The sequence below is a fragment of the Coregonus lavaretus genome, assembly GCF_964263955.1.
Source record: "Coregonus lavaretus genome assembly, chromosome: 39".
NCBI classification, from domain to species: domain Eukaryota; kingdom Metazoa; phylum Chordata; class Actinopteri; order Salmoniformes; family Salmonidae; genus Coregonus; species Coregonus lavaretus.
This window is the reverse complement of record NC_140026.1, coordinates 18132544-18155193: the sequence shown is the minus strand read 5'-3', so window position 1 is coordinate 18155193 and position 22650 is coordinate 18132544. Positions and strand designations below refer to the sequence as shown.

General features: G+C 43.0%; 1 protein-coding gene across 2 annotated transcripts in view; it reads left to right on the top strand.

The window, feature by feature from the left end:
- Positions 1–22650, top strand: part of LOC311113193 (inactive ubiquitin carboxyl-terminal hydrolase 53-like) — a 63986-nt gene that overhangs the window by 17621 nt on the left and 23715 nt on the right. For both annotated transcript variants that reach the window (XM_084156390.1, XM_084156389.1), the window contains 7 exons: positions 1739–1831; positions 2104–2238; positions 9410–9520; positions 11581–11663; positions 11882–11966; positions 12272–12418; positions 22437–22586. In XM_084156390.1, coding sequence (XP_084012516.1) covers positions 1739–1831; positions 2104–2238; positions 9410–9520; positions 11581–11663; positions 11882–11966; positions 12272–12418; positions 22437–22586 — 804 coding nt within the window. The remainder of the gene's footprint in view (positions 1–1738; positions 1832–2103; positions 2239–9409; positions 9521–11580; positions 11664–11881; positions 11967–12271; positions 12419–22436; positions 22587–22650) is intronic.

The following is a 22650-nucleotide window of genomic DNA, read 5'->3' as shown; positions in this document are numbered from 1 at the left end:
AAGTTGTCCTGTCCCCTTAGCAGAAAAACACCCCGAAAGCTTAATGTTTCCACCTCCATGTTTGACGGTGGGGATAATGTTCTTGGGGTCATAGGCAACATTCCTCCTCCTCCAAACACGGCGAGTTGAGTTGATGCCAAAGAGCTCAATTTTGGTCTCATCTGACCACAACACTTTCACCCAGTTCTCCTCTGAATCATTCAGATGTTTGCCAAAGAACTTCAGACGGCCCTGTATATGTGCTTTCTTGAGCAGGGGGACCTTGCGGGCGCTGCAGGATTCCAGTCCTTCACGGCGTAGTGTGTTACCAATTGTTTTCTTGGTGACTATGGTCCCAGTTGCCTTGAGATCATTGACAAGATCCTCCCGTGTAGTTCTGGGTTGATTCCTCACCGTTCTCATGATCATTGCAACTCCACGAGGTGAGATCTTGCATGGAGCCCCAGGCCGAGGGAGATTGACAGTTCTTTTGTGTTTCTTCCATTTGCGAATAATCGCACCAACTGTTGTCACCTTCTCACCAAGTTGCTTGGCGATGGTCTTGTAGCCCATTCCAGCCTTGTGTAGGTCTACAATCTTGTCCCTGACATCCTTGGAGAGCTCTTTGGTCTTGGCCATGGTGGAGAGTTTGGAATCTGATTGATTGATTGCTTCTGTGGACAGGTGTCTTTTATACAGGTAACAAGCTGAGATTAGGAGCACTCCCTTTAAGAGTGTGCTCCTAATCTCAGCTTGTAACCTGTATAAAAGACACTTGGGAGCCAGAAATCTTTCTGATTGAGAGGGGGTCAAATACTTATTTCCCTAATTTAAAATGCAAATCAAATTATAACATTTTTGACATGCGTTTTTCTGGATTTTTTTGTTGTTATTCTGTCTCTCACTGTTCAAATAAACCTACCATTAAAATTATAGACTGATCATTTCTTTGTCAGTGGGCAAACGTACAAAATCAGCAGGGGATCAAATACATTTTTCCCTCACTGTATCCAGAGCAATGGGATGGAAGTAGATACACTGTTAATATCTGATAAGGGGAATGGGTATTAAAACAATGCCCAATCCCTTGATTGCAAAACATGATCTAATTTCCAGAAGGCTACATTCCTCATGTTAGCTTTGCTTATTCATAGTAAACAGCATCTCCCTCCACAGAAAAAATATTTACCACCATCAACATTACTTTACAGCCTCAAAGCCAATAAGCTTAGTCAGTCTCTAAATGCTTCAGTACTTCCCGGCAAGTTACTGGAAGGTTGTTTTTGCCTCGTGGGAAGGCAGTTGGCGGACTCTTCCAGGCCGTGACTCAGAGGGTGAGACACGGCTGAGCTGGATGAAGACGTCCGCTACTCAGGGCTTTGTTTCCAAGGAACAGAAACCCTCCCTCCCCTCTTTCTTTCCTCTCCCTCTCTCCTTCCTCTGTTGTCCTCATGGCCTGACACAACCACCCAGCCCCTCTAAGCACCATATACCAAGGAAGGACATCACTAGCCCTAAATCCACAGTCGAGAATGTTTGAGGTCAGGTCGCAACGTGAAGTTATTATTATTGTTCGAATTATTAACCGGCCCTCAAATGTCCCCTTTAGAACTGAAAGTGTTAAAAAAAAAAAAATCAAATAAAAACCTGTCTTTCATCAAAGGAAGGATTAGCTGGGAAAGTCGGGTTCATAATGAGAGTTCGGTGTGGAATATGAGGTGCTTTCACAATAATATGTTTTCTTCAATCCCATGTTCAGGTACTGTGGCATCTGGACATCTTCAGACGCAGTCTGAGGCAACTTCCTGGACATTTCTGTCTCGGAGACTCATGCATCTTCTGTGCGTTGAAGGTATGCGCCATTCATCAAGTCTTACAGTTGTTGCAAGCGATCACAATATGAAAAAAAAGTGGCATTAGTAGGGCTTTATCATTGCTGACACGGTACCGCTAGTTTGATAGCATTGCCAATAATTTGATTTGGCATTTTGTTGATAACACATATTCAGACTGGGGATATTGATGTTTGAGGGAGTAGTTAGTTGTCCCTTGAGAACTGCTGTAAATAAGTATTGTGTTTTCATTTGCATAATTAAATGAATTAACTTATTTTCTGTTCCGCAGGGCATCTTCTCCCAGTTCCAGCACAGTCGGGAGCGCGCCCTGCCCTCAGACAACCTGCGTCACGCCCTGGCCGAGACTTTTAAGGATGAGCACCGCTTTCAGCTGGGCTTCATGGACGATGCTGCTGAGTGCTTCGTAAGTTCCTGTGGCAACTGACCAGGCTTTCCGGCAGATCCTTGGTATCCAGGGGGCCTCTGAGCAGAGGCGACTGGGGCCTCCCCAGGCATGGATGTGTATGTTTGTGTGTGTATGTTTGTTTGTGTGAGTGTGTTGGGGACACTTGAGGGGGGGGATCTGTAACAAACATTTCAGCGAGGTCACTGTCTGAAAGAGGTCTGTCCCTTCTCCCATCAATCCCCTCAACACAGCCTCTAATATATTATGGTGGTGGGTTACGTAAGCCGAAACACGATCTTTGGGCGTTTACTGTTTCCTCACTGTATTATGCAGCATCAGTCTGAGTGGTTTAAAGTGGCTATTCAGTACACTTGTGTTTAGTTTGGCTACAGTGAGGGGAAAAAAGTATTTGATCCCCTGCTGATTTTGTAAGTTTGCCCACTGACAAAGAAATGATCAATCTATAATTTTAATGGTAGGTTTATTTGAACAGTGAGAGAGAGAATAACAACAAAAAAATCCAGAAAAACGCATGTCAAAAATGTTATAAATTGATTTGCATTTTAATGAGGGAAATAAGTATTTGACCCCCTCTCAATCAGAAAGATTTCTGGCTCGCAGGTGTCTTTTATACAGGTAACGAGCTGAGATTAGGAGCACACTCTTAAAGACCATCGCCAAGCAGCTTGGTGAGAAGGTGACAACAGTTGGTGCGATTATTCGCAAATGGAAGAAACACAAAATAACTGTCAATCTCCCTCGGCCTGGGGCTCCATGCAAGATCTCACCTCGTGGAGTTGCAATGATCATGAGAATGGTGAGGAATCAGCCCAGAACTACACGGGAGGATCTTGTCAATGATCTCAAGGCAGCTGGGACCATAGTCACCAAGAAAACAATTGGTAACACACGACGCCGTGAAGGACTGAAATCCTGCAGCGCCCGCAAGGTCCCCCTGCTCAAGAAAGCACATATACAGGGCCGTCTGAAGTTTGCCAATGAACATCTGAATGATTCAGAGGAGAACTGGGTGAAAGTGTTGTGGTCAGATGAGACCAAAATGGAGCTCTTTGGCATCAACTCAACTCGCCGTGTTTGGAGGAGGAATGCTGCCTATGACCCCAAGAACACCATCCCCACCATCAAACATGGAGGTGGAAACATTATTCTTTGGGGGTGTTTTTCTGCTAAGGGGACAACTTCACCGCATCAAAGGGACGATGGACGGGGCCATGTACCGTCAAATATTGGGTGAGAACCTCCTTCCCTCAGCCAGGCCATTGAAAATGGGTCGTGGATGGGTATTCCAGCATGACAATGACCCAAAACACACGGCCAAGGCAACAAAGGAATGGCTCAAGAAGAAGCACATTAAGGTCCTGGAGTGGCCTAGCCAGTCTCCAGACCTTAATCCCATAGAAAATCTGTGGAGGGAGCTGAAGGTTCGAGTTGCCAAACGTCAGCCTCGAAACCTTAATGACTTGGAGAAGATCTGCAAAGAGGAGTGGAACAAAATCCCTCCTGAGATGTGTGCAAGCCCAGTGGCCAACTACAAGAAACGTCTGACCTCTGTGATTGCCAACAAGGGTTTTGCCACCAAGTACTAAGTCATGTTTTGCAGAGGGGTCAAATACATACTTCCCTCTTTAAAATGCAAATCAATTTATAACATTATTGACATGCGTTTTTCTGGATTGTTTTGTTGTTATTCTGTCTCTCACTGTTCAAATAAACCTACCATTAAAATTATAGACTGATCATGTCTTTGTCAGTGGGCAAACGTACAAAATCAGCAGGGGATCAAATACTTTTTTCCCTCACTGTAACTTCCAAACGTTGATTCTACTGTAATAGAAGTGGTTGAAAAAGTACCCAATTTGTCATACTTGAGTAAAAGTAAACATGCCTAAATAGAAAATGACTAAAGTAAAAGTCACCCAGTAAAATACTACTTGAGTAAAAGTCTAAAAGTATTTGGTTTTAAATATACTTAAGTATCAAAAGTAAATGTATTTGCTAAAATATACTTACATATCAAAAGTAAAAGTAGAAATAATTTCAAATTCCTTATATTAAGCAAACCAGACAGCACCATTTTATTTTTTATTTGAAGATAACCAGGGGCACACAACAAAACTCTGACATAATTTACAAACGAAGCAGTGTGTTTAGTGAGTCCGCCAGATCAGAGGAAGTAGGGATGAGCAGGGATGTTCTCTTGATAAGTGTGTGAATTGGACCATTTTCCTGTCCTGCTAAGCATTTAAAATGGAACGAGTACTTTTGGGTGTCAGGGAAAATGTATGGAGTAAAAAGTACATACTTTTCTTCAGGAATGTAGTGAAGTAAAAGTAGTCAAAAATATAAATAGTAAAGTACAGATACCCCCCCAAAAATGACTTAAGTAGTACTTTAAAGTATTTTTACTTAAGTACTTTACACCACTGTCTAATAGTAATTCTTTATTACCCTGTTCTTTTTAACACTTATTCTAGACCCAACAGAGAAAAGGTCATTACCATCTGGGAGCACAATGTTCAGACGCTTCACCACTAACTAAGAAACATCCAGGATTTAGGAATTTTACTGTACATTACATCTAGTTTTAGACTTCATCTTAGCTAATGATTTAGTTCCTCTTCAGCCCTTTAGCCATAGGGCTTAAATGAGGCTACACTACAGTACATTGTGTTCTCTGTCTGCCTGTATCGGGTTTGTCACTGTAGCGTAATTGCTCTAAACCTAGTCAGCACAGACATATAATCATTTTCTGTTTAGCGCATCAGGTCGAGTGGGTAGGACATTCACTCAGGAGAGCTCATTATACAGTGGAGGATAAACAGCAGAGAAAATGAAGTCTCTTTCTCTCTAGAACCGGAGGTGATGAGAAAACAAGTGGCCAGCCAAACCGATAAACCAATATGCCCACTCTCCGAGCTCCCCGGCAACACAGGGAAGCAGTCACACGAGCCGTTCAAATTTACCTCCAGATTCTCAGTTTCCCGTGGTTTCAGTCTCCTATGGGAGTCTGTTTTGAATAAGCAATTATTTTCAAAGAACCATGATCCAATGAAATCCAAGGTGGTGGTTGAAAGGTCAGGTACCAAACAAAACAAAAAACTAAATGTTTGGATTCTTGTTCTGTATACAATGCCCCTCTTTCAGTGTGGCAACAATGCTGATTCATTTCCATAGCTAGAATAAAAATGTTTGCACACCTGAAGTAACGTGATATTGGGTAGAATGGTTAAAGGGGCTTCTGCACACTGTACAACGTTTCTTTTTTCCCCCTTTATTTTAATGTGCAGTTTGGTCAGATAGTGTCACGTTGTATAATGATTAGAAGACAGGCGCAGGAATATGTATTAGGGCTTTTATTACTCCACCCAACCGTGGCACCCCAGTCCAGGGCCTGTCGGGTCAGTGCCAAGATGACTGTGGCAACCCTGTCTCTCCCGGAGACAGCCTCGGCATAGCAAGCGAGGTACAGGTCGCATTGCAGAAGGAATCCCTTGCATCTCGACTGGCGTGCCGTCAAAGAGCTCCGGGAGGGACAGGGGTATTCCGCGGACCGGCTCAGATGGAATGAAGGCAGGTAGTGGTGGTGTGGGGGCTGGTGCCGGAACCAGTGCTTGAGACTCCTCGTGATGCTGGACTGTCTCTACGATGGTCGCCAGCTCGGCCTTTCCCGCTGTCTCCATTTTTATGGGTCGATTATTCTGTCACAGTGTATAATGATTAGAAGATAGGCGCAGGAATACGTATTAGGGGTTTTATTACTCCACCCAACACAAACACGTGTGTGTGTGTATATATGTGTGTGTGTGTATATATATATATATATATATATATATATATATATATATATATATATATATATATATATATATATATATATATATATATATATATATATATATATATATACACACACACACACACACACACACACACACACACACACACAAGGGATGTAACCCAAACAAAGAGTGAGGTGTAACCTCTACACAGTACACGGGACGAGACCCGTAAACAAAAAGAGCACAATACACGGTACAGTTGAAGTCGGAAGTTTACATACACCTTAGCCAAATACATTTAAAATCAGTTTTTCACAATTCCTAACATTTAATCCTAGTAAACATTCCCGGTCTTAGGTCAGTTAGGATCACCACTTTTATTTTAAGAATGTGAAATGTCAAAATAATAGTAGAGAGAATGATTTATTTATTTCAGCTTTTATTTCTTTCATCACATTCCCAGTGGGTCAGAAGTTTACATACACGCAGTTAGTATTTGGTAGCATTGCCTTTAAATTGTTTAACTTAGGTCAAACGTTTCGGGTAGCCTTCCACAAGCTTCCCACAATAAGTTGGGTGAATTTTGGCCCACTCCTCCTGACAGAGCTTTTTCAGTTCTGCCCACACATTTTCTATAGGATTGAGGTCAGAGCTTTGTGATGGCCACTCCAATACCTTGACTTTGTTGTCCTTAAGCCATTTTGCCACAACTTTGGAAGTATGCTTGGGGTCATTGTCCATTTGGAAGACCCATTTGCGACCAAGCTTTAACTTCCTGACTGATGTCTTGAGATGTTACTTCAATATATGCACATAATTTTCCTTCCTGATGATGCCATCTATTTTGTGAAGTGCACCAGTCCCTCCTGCAGCAAAGCACCCCCACAGCATGATGCTGCCACCCCCGTGCTTCACGGTTGGGATGGTGTTCTTCGACTTGCAAGCTACCACGTTTTTCCTCCAAACATAACGATGGTCATTATGGCCAAACAGTTCTATTTTTGTTTCATCAGACCAGAGGACATTTGTCCAAAAAGTACGATCTTTGTCGACATGTGCAGTTGCAAACCCGTAGTCTGGCTTTTTTATGGCGGTTTTGGAGCAGTGGCTTCTTCCTTACTGAGCGGCCTTTCAGGTTATGTCGATATAGGACTCGTTTTACTGTGGATATAGATACTTTTGTACCTGTTTACTCCAGCATCTTCACAAGGTCCTTTGCTGTTGTTCTGGGATTGATTTGCACTTTTCGCATCAAAGTACATTCATCTATAGGAGACAGAACGCGTCTCCTTCCTGAGCGGTATGATGGCTGCGTGGTCCCATGGGGATTATACTTGCGTACTACTGTTTGTACAGATGAACGTGGTACCTTCAGGCGTTTAGAAATTGCTCCCAAGGATGAACCAGACTTGTGGAGGTCTACCATTTTTGTTCTGAGGTCTTGGCTGATTTTCTTTAGATTTTCCCATGATGTCAAGCAAAGAGGCACTGAGTTTGAAGGTAGGCCTTCAAATACATCCACAGGTACACCTCCAATTGACTCAAATGATGTCAATTAGCCTATCAGAAGCTTCTAAAGCCATGACATAATTTTCTGGAATTTTCCAAGCTGTTTAAAGGCACAGTCAACTTATTGTATGTAAACTTCTGACCCACTGGAATTGTGATACAGTGAATTATAAGTGAAATAATCTGTCTGTAAGCAATTGTTGGAAAAATTACTTGTCGTGCACAAAGTAGATGTCCTAACCGACATGTCAAAACTATAGTTTGTTAACAAGAAATTTGTGGAGTGGTTGAAAAAACAAGTTTTAATGACTCCAACCTAAGTGTATGTAAACTTCTGACTTCAACTATATATACACATACTAATCAGGGGGAATGGGAACCAGGTGTGCGTAATGAGACAAGACAGTCCGCGGTTGGTGGGAATGAACCAGGTCAGTGACGCCTAGAAAGCCGGTGACGTAGACCTCCGGAACTGGTGAACGGAAAGAGCAGCAGTACCGGGGGGGATCCGTGACAGATATTCCTTTTGTCAGGCATGTCATTTTAACATTCTAACAACTGTCTTAATTCTGTGTTTATTTCTCTGTGGGCGTTACGTTGCATGAACGTTTTGCTGTGTGTATGTTAAGATTTGGCAAGGTCACTCTTTCTTTATCCTAACTATCCCATGGGAATCTTGGGTTTACATGCGGAAAGTAAAGACAGAGTCAAGGCCCTGTAATGAATGCTTTAGCGGTACGACTTGGATTTATTTATGAGCAGAATTAGCCAGTGTCAGATTAAATGGCTGTGCGGTTATGGAGGTCTAAAAGCAGCCTGAATGTTTTATAAACCTAGTGGGATTCCATAGCAACAGCAGCGAGTTTCAAGTGGAGACTGCTTGCACACAGACTGGTTCCTTATTTACAGTAGTCAGGCACAGCAAAACAACCTAGCTGTTAAATGTCACAAAATATACAGATGTATTGGGGGGAAAGTATTTATTTTCTTTACTGGTACATTGGGGAGAGTAGATGAGGGTGATTTGAGGGTAATACATGCTGGGGAAAAAGAATAAGCTGGTGATTCCTAATATTGTAATCGAGGGGGATGATTGATTGCTAAAGTTTCAATTTGGAAATGAGAATGTTCCCATGGATAAGATCGAACAAACGTTCTAATGGAATATAATGTGATTAGTTGACAACTATTACCTAAATCTCTCGTGGACAGATCTACGTAAACATAACTGGTACTGTCACCATCCTATGGCAGTGGTTCTCACATTTTTGTTTTTGCCTTAGCACTACAAAGCTGATTCAAATGATCAACTCATCAAGCTTTGATTATTTGAATGGGGTGTGAAGTGCAAAGGCAAAAAAAACAACATGAGGGCCCCCAGGGCCAGAATTGAGAACCACTGTCCTATGGGATGTGTAAGATAACGAGCAGCATTAGTTCCGGGTATTGGGTTTTCGTTTTTATTTGGACGTATCAGGATTGGGCAAAGGTGGTGCTAAAACTGGTGTGCCCACACGAATGATATACACTGAGTATACAAAACATTAAGAACACCTGCTCTTTCCATGACAGACTGACCAGGTGAATACTGGTGAACACCATGATCCCTTTTTGATGTCACTTGTTAAATCCACTTCAATCATTGTAGATGAAGGGGAGGAGACAGGTTAAAGAAGGATTTTTAAGCCTTGAGACAGTTGAGACATGGATTGTGTATGTGTGCCATTGAGGGTGAATGGGCAAGACAAATCATTTAAGTGCCTTTGAACGGGGTATGGTTGTAGGTGCCAGGCACACTCAATATTAGGAAAGTGTTCCTAATGTTTGGTATACTTGGTGTATGTTTTCTCATTTCTTATTGGCTTACTATATTCCCACAGGAGAATATTCTGGAGAGGATCCACCTGCACATTGTGCCTGAGGAGACAGATGCCTGCACCTCCAAGTCCTGCATCACACATCAGAAGTTTGCCATGACGCTCTACGAACAGGTTCGAGGAAACCACTAGCATCTGGCAACACCCCCCCACACACACAGGTCCATATCCAGTTGCAGGCACGTGTATTACACACACACACTCCATCCATCAGGGGTGCAGCAGCAGGCACATGGATCACTGTCTGAGATGGGAGCTACCCAATCCGTCATGTCTCCAGAGTGGGGCTACTCCTCTGGAATACAGAGGGTGGTTTTCCTCGGATCTCTGGGAGCGGTAGCAGTACAAGACGAATAATATCACATAAGATCGCCACGTATTTTTTCCCCCACAAACCCTCCCTGCGGATATGATGTTCATCTATGATACCATGTCCCAAAACTCCAGAGCAGTCCTGTCATCAATGTATCAGACAGCTTTGGTGATGCAGAGGTGGCCAACTCTCCTCTCTGAGAGCAAGTAGGTTTGCAGACATTTGTTCCAGCCCTGCTTTAACACGCCTGACTCAGTTAATCAGCTGCTCATCAGGACCTTGATTAGTGGAATCAAGTGTGTTAGAGTAGGGTTGGAACAAAAGCCTATACACCCAGTAGCTCTCTAGCTGGAAGGTTGCTTTGATGAGTAGCCTAGGTTTCAGTAGAGGCCCTATAGTTTACTCTGGCGTATTTGGCAGGCTGCATTTGCCTAAAAGATGGATGACTTATACACTTGGGTTAGACACATTAGAAGTCCTTTAGAACAGGGCCAGCACCGAGTTTGGAAAACCCTGCTTTAGAACACCTTTATAAGTACTCTTCCTCCCGGGGAAGGACTGCCCGTTCCATGATCTCGCCATCACGGTTGACAACTCTGTTGTGTCCTCCTCCCAGAGTGCGAAGAGCCTTGGCGTGACCCTGGACAACACCTTGTCGTTCTCCGCTAACATCAAGGCGGTGACCCGATCCTGTAGGTTCACGCTCTACAACATTCGGAGAGTACGACCCTGCCTTACACAGGAAGCGGCACAGGTCCTAATCCAGGCACTTGTCATCTCCCGTCTGGATTACTGCAACTCGCTGTTGGCTGGGCTCCCTGCCTGTGCCATTAAACCCCTACAACTCATCCAGAATGCCGCAGCCCGTCTGGTGTTCAACCTTCCCAAGTTCTCTCACGCCACCCCGCTCCTCCGCACACTCCACTGGCTTCCAGTTGAAGCTCGCATCTGCTACAAGACCATGGTGCTTGCCTACAGAGCTGTGAGGGGAACGGCACCTCCGTACCTTCAGGCTCTGATCAGTCCCTACACCCAAACGAGGGCATTGCGTTCATCCACCTCTGGCCTGCTGGCCCCCCTACCTCTGCGGAAGCACAGTTCCCGCTCAGCCCAGTCAAAACTGTTCGCTGCTCTGGCACCCCAATGGTGGAACAAGCTCCCTCAAGACGCCAGGACAGCGGAGTCACTCACCACCTTCCGGAGACACTTGAAACCCCACCTCTTTTTAAGGAATACCTGGGATAGGATAAAGTAATCCTTCTACCCCCCCTTACACCACCCCCCCCCCCCAAAAAAAGTAAAAAAATAAACATATTGTAAAGTGTTTATCCCACTGCCTATAAGGTGAATGCACCAATTTGTAAGTCGCTCTGGATAAGAGCGTCTGCTAAATGCCGTAAATGTAAATGTACTCTGGTAAAAAAAAAAACATGGTCTACATGATAGATCAGAGGTACTGATATCTGAGCCTTGAGGTCATGTGTAGTGCAGGTATTGTTTTCTTCTTGGTAGTTTATTAATTGATCTGTACGTACTGGAAACTTCACCCTGAAACTGAAAACCAGCAATGCTTTTGACCTCAAGGCCCGGAGTTAAGGGGGCAATAGATTAAGTCTGAAGACCGGACACAAACCACAACCCACCCGCCACTTTTCCTTTCATCTCTGACATACACTCCACTCTCTCCCATCACAGTTTACACAAACACCCTACAGTAGTAATTTCCCCATAACCGTCCCCAAACTACTACCCCTCGCAAAATGACACGCTGACTTGATAATTATTGCTTGGCAGTGGCTAAGCGGCGCCTAGCTAATGGCCATGTGTCTGTGTCGTGTTCCTGTTCCCCTCTCCCCTGCAGTCTGTCTGCCGTAGCTGTGGGGCATCCTCCGACCCCCTGCCCTTCACTGAGCTAGTGCATTATGTCTCCACCACTGCCCTCTGGTAAGCCATGCTTATTGTTTTCGAACTGACATCACACAGAACACATTTCTCTATGTTCCTCGTAGGGTTACTGAGTGACTTTTGTACTTTCTAGCTTTGTCTCTCTCTAATATACACGCGCACACAGGTGCACATGCAAGCATATTTATCTCTATCCTTCTCCATCTCTTTACCTTTCTTTCCTTGTCTCACACTCTTTCATTCTCTGGTTCACTCAGTCAACAGGTGTATCAGAGGCGGGACCAGTCATTTGGAGAGCTGCTGCAAGCGGCCAGCACCATCGGGGATTCCCGCAACTGTCCGGTAAGTGGCTGCCCCATCAAGCATTAAGAAAGTCATGCATGTCAATGGAAAATTTGTGCAAAGACTATCGCACACAAGTCAAGTCAGGATGCACCTCCATCTCCATCACACTAAACAACTACTAAGGAGGAGAAATTCGGAAAATCACTAGCAAGACAACAGCAGAAAAATAAACTGTGAAATTGTATTTATGGTTCTTGGTACTTAGTTAGTTAGTTGGCTAGTTACTTTGCTTAGTTAGTTAGTTAAGCTGGTTAGTTAGCTCTGCTCCCCTTGTTACATATCTTGCCTCTCTCTGTCATCAGAGTAACTGTGGCCAGAGGATCAAGATCCGCCGTGTCCTCATGAACTCTCCAGAGATAGTCACCATCGGCTTCGTGTGGGACTCGGACCAGTCGGACCTCACAGAAGACGTCATTCGCTCGCTGGGGCCACACCTCAACCTTTCCGGGGTAAGGACATCAAGCCATCAGGGACCAAAAGCACATTACTACGAAGCTCAGTTCAGTAGGGTAGAGCTATGTCAGTCGGTCTGCTCTTGTGTTTTGTTCAATGAAAGTGCACCTACTACCATACCCCATTCAAAGGCACTTCAATTGTCTCAAGGCTTAAACATCCTTCTTTAACCTGTCTCCTCCACTTCATCTACACTGATTGATTTAACAAGTGACATCAATAAGGGATCATAGCTTTCACCTGGATTCACCTGGTCAGTCTATGTCATGGAAAGAGAAGGTGTCCTTAATGTTTTGTACTCTCAGTGTATCTAAAGTTGGATAGCACTTTATAATAATGTAACAAAGCATTTATAATGGATTAGTAAATAGTTCATTCATAATGTATTAATCATTACTCCATTCATAAGATGTTTAACACTCAGAGCACCAGAATTCCATAACTACTAGAATGGCCATGATGGTCATTCTGACCGTTGATATTTCAAGTGTATAAATATTCTATAATAAATTGCTAAATTAATGCTTTTATTATGTTAAGATAGGTCATAAGAAACCTCAGGACACAAAATGTAAATTGTAATCAGTCAGAAAATGTATTGATTGATTTAGAAGCGATAGTGATGCATACCCAGCTGGCCTGTCCACACTACATCTAACTACATTGAAACTAATTTCACACACAAAATAATAAATGATGCCTAAAGACAAGATTGAATTGACAATAGTCTGATGGGTGACAATATTATCAATTGTCAAATCGAGAATGAAGAGACGGAGGACCTGCACAGTGTGCATTGACAAAGAAGTGAGGAGTGTACCGAATAGCACTTGAGCGTACCAAATAGCACTTCTTCCATATCATCCTACAGAGTCCATGCAGGCCAGACGTTATGATTGCTACAGTGAGGGAAAAAAGTATTTGATCCCCTGCTGATTTTGTACGTTTGCCCACTGACAAAGACATGATCAGTCTATAATTTTAATGGTAGGTTTATTTGAAAAGTGAGAGACAGAATAACAACAAAAAAATCCAGAAAAACGCATGTCAATAATGTTATAAATTGATTTGCATTTTAATGAGGGAAATAAGTATTTGACCCCTCTGCAAAACATGACTTAGTACTTGGTGGCAAAACCCTTGTTGGCAATCACAGAGGTCAGACGTTTCTTGTAGTTGGCCACCAGGTTTGCACACACCTCCTCTTTGCAGATCTTCTCCAAGTCATTAAGGTTTCGAGGCTGACGTTTGGCAACTCGAACCTTCAGCTCCCTCCACAGATTTTCTATGGGATTAAGGTCTGGAGACTGGCTAGGCCACTCCAGGACCTTAATGTGCTTCTTCTTGAGCCACTCCTTTGTTGCCTTGGCCGTGTGTTTTGGGTCATTGTCATGCTGGAATACCCATTTTCAATGCCCTGGCTGAGGGAAGGAGGTTCTCACCCAAGATTTGATGGTACATGGCCCCGTCCATCGTCCCTTTGATGCGGTGAAGTTGTCCTGTCCCCTTAGCAGAAAAACACCCCCAAAGCATAATGTTTCCACCTCCATGTTTGACGGTGGGGATGGTGTTCTTGGGGTCATAGGCAGCATTCCTCCTCCTCCAAACACGGCGAGTTGAGTTGATGCCAAAGAGCTCGATTTTGGTCTCATCTGACCACAACACTTTCACCCAGTTCTCCTCTGAATCATTCAGATGTTCATTGGCAAACTTCAGACAGGCCTGTATATGTGCTTTCTTGAGCAGGGGGACTTTTGCGGGCGCTGCAGGATTTCAGTCCTTCACGGCGTAGTGTGTTACCAATTGTTTTCTTGGTGACTATGGTCCCAGCTGCCTTGAGATCATTGACAAGATCCTCCCGTGTAGTTCTGGGCTGATTCCTCACCGTTCTCATGATCATTGCAACTCCACGAGGTGAGATCTTGCATGGAGCCCCAGGCAGAGGGAGATTGACAGTTATTTTGTGTTTCTTCCATTTGCGAATAATCGCACCAACTGTTGTCACCTTCTCACCATGCTGCTTGGCGATGGTCTTGTAGCCCATTCCAGCCTTGTGTAGGTCTACAATCTTGTCCCTGACATCCTTGGAGAGCTCTTTGGTCTTGGCCATGGTGGAGATTTTGGAATCTGATTGATTGATTGCTTCTGTGGACAGGTGTCTTTTATACAGGTAACAAGCAGAGATTAGGAGCACTCCCTTTAAGAGTGTGCTCCTAATCTCAGCTCGTTACCTGTATAAAAGACACCTGGGAGCCAGAAATCTTTCTGATTGAGAGTGGGTCAAATACTTATTTCCCTCATTAAAATGCAAATCAATTTGTAAAATTTTTGACATGCTATTTTCTGGATTATTTTGTTGTTATTCTGTCTCTCACTGTTCAAATTAACCTACCATTAAAATTATAGACTGATCATTTCTTTGTCAGTGGGAAAACGTACAAAATCAGCAGGGGATCAAATACTTTTTTCCCCTCACTGTATACCCTATCAGAAAGAGCAGATTCCAAGGCTTTTAATGAACCTATGTTTGCCAAACAACTCTACAAATTGCGCGGATGGTCTCTGTTTCAAAATATACATTTTTCCAAGAATAACCGTGGCTCCATGCATTCCTCATGTGAGTAGGCTACTGGTGACAATCAGCAATAGCCATTTGGGAAAAATATCCTTTATTTTCTTCTATATATGTGTGTTGACTGTGGTAGGGCAGGGCCTGGGATGTCTGCTAAAGTTGATTTCATTGGTATGGCGCAGCCATAGATTGGCATGGCGCAGCCATAGCCTTGTCTTCTAAGTACAGATAAATAAAACTCAAAGCATGCTATTCTGTTCTTTTTAAATAAATTGCCTTGTATTTTTTTTTTATGACCTTCCTAAACAAAATATTAATGGATTTCTTTGTGATTGTGTACACTGAGAATACAAAACATTAACAACACCTGCTCTTTCCATGACATAGACTGACCAGGTGAATCCATGTGAAAGCTATGATCCCTTATTGATGTCACTTGGTAAATCCACTTCAATCAGTGTAGATGAAGGGGAGGAGACGGGTTAAAGAAGGATTTTTAAGCCTTGAGACAATTGAGACATGGATTGTGTATGTGTGCCATTCCGAGGGTGAATGGGCAAGACAAAATATTTAAGTGCCTTTGAACGGGGTATGGTAGTAGGTGCCTGGTGCACCGGTTTGTGTCAAGAACTGCAACGCTGCTGGGTTTTTCACGTTCAACAGCTTCCCGTGTGTATCAAGAATGGTCCACCACCCAAAGGACATCCAGCCAACTTGATACAACTGTGGGAAGCATTGGAGTCAACATGGGCCAGCATTACTGTGGAACACTTTCGACACAGTCCATGCCCTGATGAATTGAGGCTGTTCTGAGGGCAAAAGGGGGCGGTGCAACTCAATATTAGGAAGGTGTTCCTATTGTTTGATATACTCAGTGTACATTAAAACTAGCAAGGCAGAGAGCATTATAATGACTCAAAACAAATGTACATTTTAAAGTCATGTCCCCCTCGTCCTTGACTTTTCCTAAATAAGTCTATATAATACACTCTCATTGGTAGACTCTTAAAATCACAAACAGAACTGGAGTATTTGTATTTATTATGGATCTCCATTAAAAATGCAGAGTTGGTCCAGCAAAATTAAGGCAGTTATATACAAATAAAAACATGACATTTCACAACAGATTTCACAACACATTAAGTGTGTGCCCTTAGGCCACTACTCTACTACCACATATCTACAACACAATCCATGTGTACGTGTGTGTATAGTGCGTATGTTATCGTGTGTGTGTGTCTCTTCACAGCCCCCGCTATTCCATAAGGTGTAGTTTTATCTGTTTATCTGGAGTTCTAAGCAGTTTTAGGAGGGCATGTAATTTTTTTTATGGTTTTCCCCGGCTTGTACTTTTCCTTCTCCGATAGTTGAATGCGCCGTGCCCAGTTGATAATTATCCGGATAATTGCCTCGAAACTGGCCTAATCACCAATTGTGAATGAAGAACAGGGCGGGCCGTTCTGTTGTATTCATCTATTGTAATTATAATCTCAAAACGGTGTACCCTATATCAGTCCACCGAATCCAAGCAATTTTATCAGTTTACTCAAGGACTACTTGGAGTAGGCTACACAGTGAGAGTGTGTCATTTACAATGGTAAGACCAAGATGAATGGATGCTGCATTAGAGTTGCTACAAGATCTGAATGAAAACAACCTAAATGGCGGGGAAGAAATGGATCATGACATCTGATTATTATTATTCTGATTCATGCTGAACGGCTTTCCATATCTGGGAAAGCAGATGAGTCTCGGATAATGTTTTGGATCAGATGGCACGGCTGTACTAGGTGAAAGGAGGAACTCAAGCAGTGCTTGAACACCATGAGCAGGAAAGACATCATCAGTCTGGCACACAGGCTACGTGAGCGACATATGAGGGCCAAGGTAGCAGCAAAGATTCCACGGGAGCCATTGTGCAAGCCAAATTGCGCACAGCTCCCGGGGAGGAGAAACTGCAAGGTGGGCAGATGCACTCGGAACAGAACCCACAACACCTGTTTCAGCTGCAAGCGACTTATTTGTGGGAAGTGTTGCAATCAAGTGAAAGTGATGAAGATGTGTGGTGACTGTTAGGACAAGGGATAACAGCTAAATGTGATTCAACTGTTGCGTGAAGACGCACACCATACTGTAAGCACGAGCGAGGCCACAAATAATGTGTCCAATAACTGACAATAATAGACTATTTTTGACCGCTGTCATATTGACACTTATATTCATTATAATGCCATTATGTGTGCAGATTTTCACTATTCACAATGTTTAGGCTACTGATATCTTCTGATATTTTCTTAATTGACTACGTGTCTTGCGGTTTGGGTATTTTTATTTGTTTTGCCGTTAGTAAAATATTTTACTTTGTTTCAACGCACATGCTTTTTGTTTCATAGTTATAACAAAAGGCACGCCACTAATAAAATAGATTTTATTCTTGAAATTCAGTGTTTTATTTACTGTTTTTTCGTTTTTACATATACTGTAGCCTACAGCAGGGTTTCCCAAACTCTTTGTATGTTTAGTTTTTTGCCCTAGCACTACACAGCTGATTCAAATAATCAACTAATCATCAAGGTCTGAAAATGTGAATCAGCTGTGTAGTGTTAGGGCAAAAAACTAAACGTGCACCCCTTGGGGTCCCGAGGACAGAGTTTGGGAAACGCTGGGCCCTACAGTAACATACACTAATGAAAATGCTGTTATGTTCTTTCAAATATTTACATTTGTTACCTAAGACCTTCATAAACGCAACCAAATGACATTGGCACGAAGGGGGGGTGGGGGGGTCCAACGAGGCCAGGCTTTTCCAGTTAAATGGATTTATTAGACTGGTGGCTATTGGTACTCCTCGAGGTCCGGCTATTCTACTGTTAAATATGCATTTAGTCAGCTTTGAGGATGAAATGCTTATGAATTTATCTGAAAGTACTGCTAGAATGTAAAATACACATTTAGGATAAGTCCGGGATAGGTGGGTTCAAGGTTTTTATTGAAATTAAGTTATTGAAATGACAACATTTAAAACGGTGTTAATATAGGTCCTTATAAACCATTTACTAATCATTAGTTACGTATTTTTGCGTGGCCTCCTCTAAAGTGTGGGCTATTTATACTTTATAAATACTTTTATAAATGTTTTAAGTGACCAGTGTAATAAAAATAAAAAAAGATGGACATTATAAAGTGCTACCTAAAGTTGGATCTTTGATGGAGGACAAGCGGGAACAAGCCAAATACCTGTGAAGAAACTTTGAGATGGCCAAAAACCCTCACACAAGATAAAAAAACTTCTTATTCCAAGATTCACAATAATCTTCGACTGTCAGCCCGTACAAAAACAGATTAGTCAATTAGTCTGATTAAAATGGCCAAGGCACTGATTGCACCAAAACAAAATGTCTGCCTCAGCCCCAAAATTACATGAACCCTCGAATAGGAAAAACAACAAAAACAATACACTATTGTGAATTTGTCAAGCTCCTAAAATATGTTTGGTTTTACTCAATTTGCTTTCTGTCTTGTGTTTTTGTTTGTTTGTTGGAGCCTCCACAGCTGGCGTTCCTTGCCCTGGTTGGGTTGGGGTCTGTTTTATTTTGGTGCCGTGGAGCGTATGTGGGAAATAAAGTGGGTCTTCATCCCTCTAAGTCGGAGCGTTGCGTAAGCAGTGTGCGGTGCGTTGCCCAGTTAGCCCACGTCGCTGATCAAAAACCCCCTGCTGCACAGGGCCAGTTCATGTCAATGCTTCCTCAGTGCCACGATGGAAGGGCACTTTGTGTGTGTGTGTGTGAGCGAGTCAGTGTGTTTATAGTATGTGTAAGAGAATGGTGCGTGTGTGAGAAAGGGGGAGGAGTCCTGCCATGTATGGAAGATGTGGTGTGTGTTTTTCTGTGAGTTGGCACTGTGTACACGTTTTGGAGTACAGAGTGTCCTTGGCTTGGGCGTGCAGGAGGTTTAATTTGTAACACTCAACTCTGGCTGACACTATTCCTGTTCCTTTAAGATTTTTTTTTTTTTTGCAGACATGGAATGAGCTTTGATAAAACCTACTACAAACCTAAGACAAACTCTTACAGACCAGGCCCAACATATTACACAACATCCCTCTTGAAGACTACAGGCACAGATTCCTCTTTGCTCCTCTCCTTGTTTTGAGTGCATTCCAGAACTGGATTAGTCTAGCAGAACCCCCACCAAGTACCACAAAGGGCTTGACTCATTCTCGTACTGTTCATGTGACTGTGCTGGGTGTCAGAGAGAACCTCCCCCTGCCTAGGAATCCATTGTCTCCCCTAGCCAAAGAGAACTGGCCATTCAGGAAATATACAGTGCTATGAAAAAGTATTTGCTCCCTTTCTAATTTTCTCTACTTTTGCATATTTGTGATACTGAATGTTATCAGATCTACAACCAAAACCTAATATTAGATTAAGGGAACATAAGTGAACAAATAACACAAGTACATATTTATTTCATAAACAAAGTTATGCAACACCCAATTCCCCTGTGTGAAAAAGTAATTCCCCCCTTACACTCAATAACTGGTTGTGCCACCTTTAGCTGCAATGACTCCAACCAAATGCTTCCTATAGTTGTTGATCAGTCTCTCACGTCGCTGTGAAGGAATTTTGGCCCACTCTTCCATGCAGAACTGCTTTAACTCAGTGACGTGTGGGTTTTCAAGCATGAACTGCTCGTTTCAAGTCCTGCCACAACATCTCAATTGGGATTAGGTGTGGACTTTGACTAGGCCATTCCAAAACTTCCAATTTGTTGCTTTTTAGCAATTTGCATGTAGACTTGATTGTGTGTTTTGGATCATTGTCTTGCTGCATGACCCAGCTGCGCTTCAGCTTCAGCTCACAGACGGATGGTCTGACATTCTCCTGTAGAATTCTCTGATACAGAGCAGAATTCATGGTTCCTTCTATTAAGGCAAGTCATCCAGGTCCTGAGGCAGCAAATCATCCCCAAACCATCACACCACCACCACCACCATGCTTGACCTTTGGTATGATGTTCTTACTGTGGAATGCAGTGTTTGGTTTTCGCCAGGCATAATGGGACCCATCTCGTCCAAAAAGTTGACTCAAGTTTGCCAAAAAGCACCTGGATGATCATCAATACTCTTGGGAGAACGTTGTATGGACAGATGATTCAAAAGTATAACTTTTTGGACGACATGGTTCCAGTAATGGTGGCACAACCAGTTATTGAGTGTAAGAGTGCAATTACTTTTTCACACAGGGGAATTGGGTGTTGCATAACTTTGTTTATGAAATAAATATGTAATTGTTGTGTTATTTGTTCACTTATGTTCCCTTTATCTAATATTAGGTTTTGGTTGAAGATCTGATAACATTCAGTATCACAAATATGCAAAAGTAGAGAAAATTAGAAAGGGGGCAAATACTTTTTCATAGCACTGTAGGTGGGAAAAACTGGTTATTTTACAACCTCCTCATCCAGCGGTCTATTCAAACTGGTGGGAGGCTGTGGTTATACTGATAATGGCCTGAACTAGCTAGATGGAAACTGCTAGATATGTGGAAATGTACAAAGCAAACGAGACCCGCAACAGTCCAAGTTGAAGGGTATTTATACTGTAAAATGCTAACGTGTGGATGACAAACATGATAGTTTTGGCCATACAGTGAGGGGAAAAAAGTATTTGATCCCCTGCTGATTTTGTACGTTTGCCCACTGACAAAGACATGATCAGTCTATAATTTTAATGGTAGGTTTATTTGAACAGTGAGAGACAGAATAACAACAACAAAATCCAGAAAAACACATGTCAAAAATGTTATAAATTTTTTTGCATGTTAAAGAGGGAAGTATGTATTTGACCCCTCTGCAAAACCCTTGTTAGCAATCACAGAGGTCAGACGTTTCTTGTAGTTGGCCACCAGGTTTGCAAAATCTCAGGAGGGATTTTGTCCCACTCCTCTTTGCAGATCTTCTCCAAGTCATTAAGGTTTCGAGGCTGACTTTTGGCAACTCGAACCTTCAGCTCCCTCCACAGATTTTCTATGGGATTAAGGTCTGGAGACTGGCTAGGCCACTCCAGGACCTTAATGTGCTTCTTCTTGAGTCACTCCTTTGTTGCCTTGGCTGTGTGTTTTGGGTCATTGTCATGCTGGAATACCCATCCATGACCCATTTTCAATGGCCTGGCTGAGGGAAGGAGGTTCTCACCCAAGATTTGACAGTACATGGCCCCGTCCATCGTCCTTTTGATGCGGTGAAGTTGTCCTGTCCCCTTAGCAGAAAAACATCCCCAAAGCATAATGTTTCCACCTCCATGTGTGACGGTGGGGATGGTGTTCTTGGGGTCATAGGCAGCATTCCTCCTCCTCCAAACACGGCGAGTTGAGTTGATGCCAAAGAGCTCGATTTTGGTCTCATCTGACCACAACACTTTCACCCAGTTCTCCTCTGAATCATTCAGATGTTCATTGGCAAACTTCAGACGGCCCTGTATATGTGCTTTCTTGAGCAGGGGGACCTTGCGGGCGCTGCAGGATTTCAGAGTTTCACGGCGTAGTGTGTTACCAATTGTTTTCTTGGTGACTATGGTCCCAGCTGCCTTGAGATCATTGACAAGATCCTCCCGTGTAGTTCTGGGCTGATTCCTCACCATTCTCAGGATCATTGCAACTCCACGAGGTGAGATCTTGCATGGAGCACAAGGCCGAGGGAGATTGACAGTTCTTTTGTGTTTCTTCCATTTGCGAATAATCGCACCAACTGTTGTCACCTTCTCACCAAGCTGCTTGGTGATGGTCTTGTAGCCCATTCCAGCCTTGTGTAGGTCTACAATCTTGTCCCTGACATCCTTGGAGAGCTCTTTGGTCTTGGCCATGGTGGAGAGTTTGGAATCTGATTGATTGATTGCTTCTATGGACAGGTGTCTTTTATACAGGTAACGAACTGAGATTAGGAGCACTCCCTTTAAGAGTGTGCTCCTAATCTCAGCTCGTTACCTGTATAAAAGACGCCTGGGAGCCAGAAATCTTTCTGATTGAGAGGGGGTCAAATACTTATTTCCCTCATTAAAATGCAAATCAATTTCTAACATTTTTGACATGCGTTTTTCTGGATTTTTTTGTTGTTATTCTGTCTCTCACTGTTCAAATAAACCTACCATTAAAATTATAGACTGATCATTTTTTTGTCAGTGGGCAAACATACAAAATCAGTAGGGGATCAAATACTTTTTTCCCTCACTGTATGTGACTGAGAATGGTCAAACCCGGGTCTGCTGCATGATACAAGACTGTGTTAGTCCATTGAGCTAAAGCCTAGGCATTAGTTCGGGGAGCTAATGTAAGTCTTCAGGCAAGGTTACTCGTGGGCAGCATGGGATTGTTTTTGTGTATTTGGGTCATTTCTATCTCATTTGATGCAAATAAAGTAATTGAAATGTGTGTATGTGTCCGCAGCTCTTCTACCGGGTGACCGACGAGCACGCCAAAAAGGGAGAGTTGCTATTGGTTGGGATGATCTGTTACTCCAGCCGCCACTACTGTGCCTTCGCCTTCCACACCAAATCCGCCAAATGGGTCTTCTTCGACGACGCCACCGTCAAAGAGGTGAGAGCTCGTTACAAAATACACACTCTCCAAGCAAGTAAGCAAACATACACGCTTACCTGAC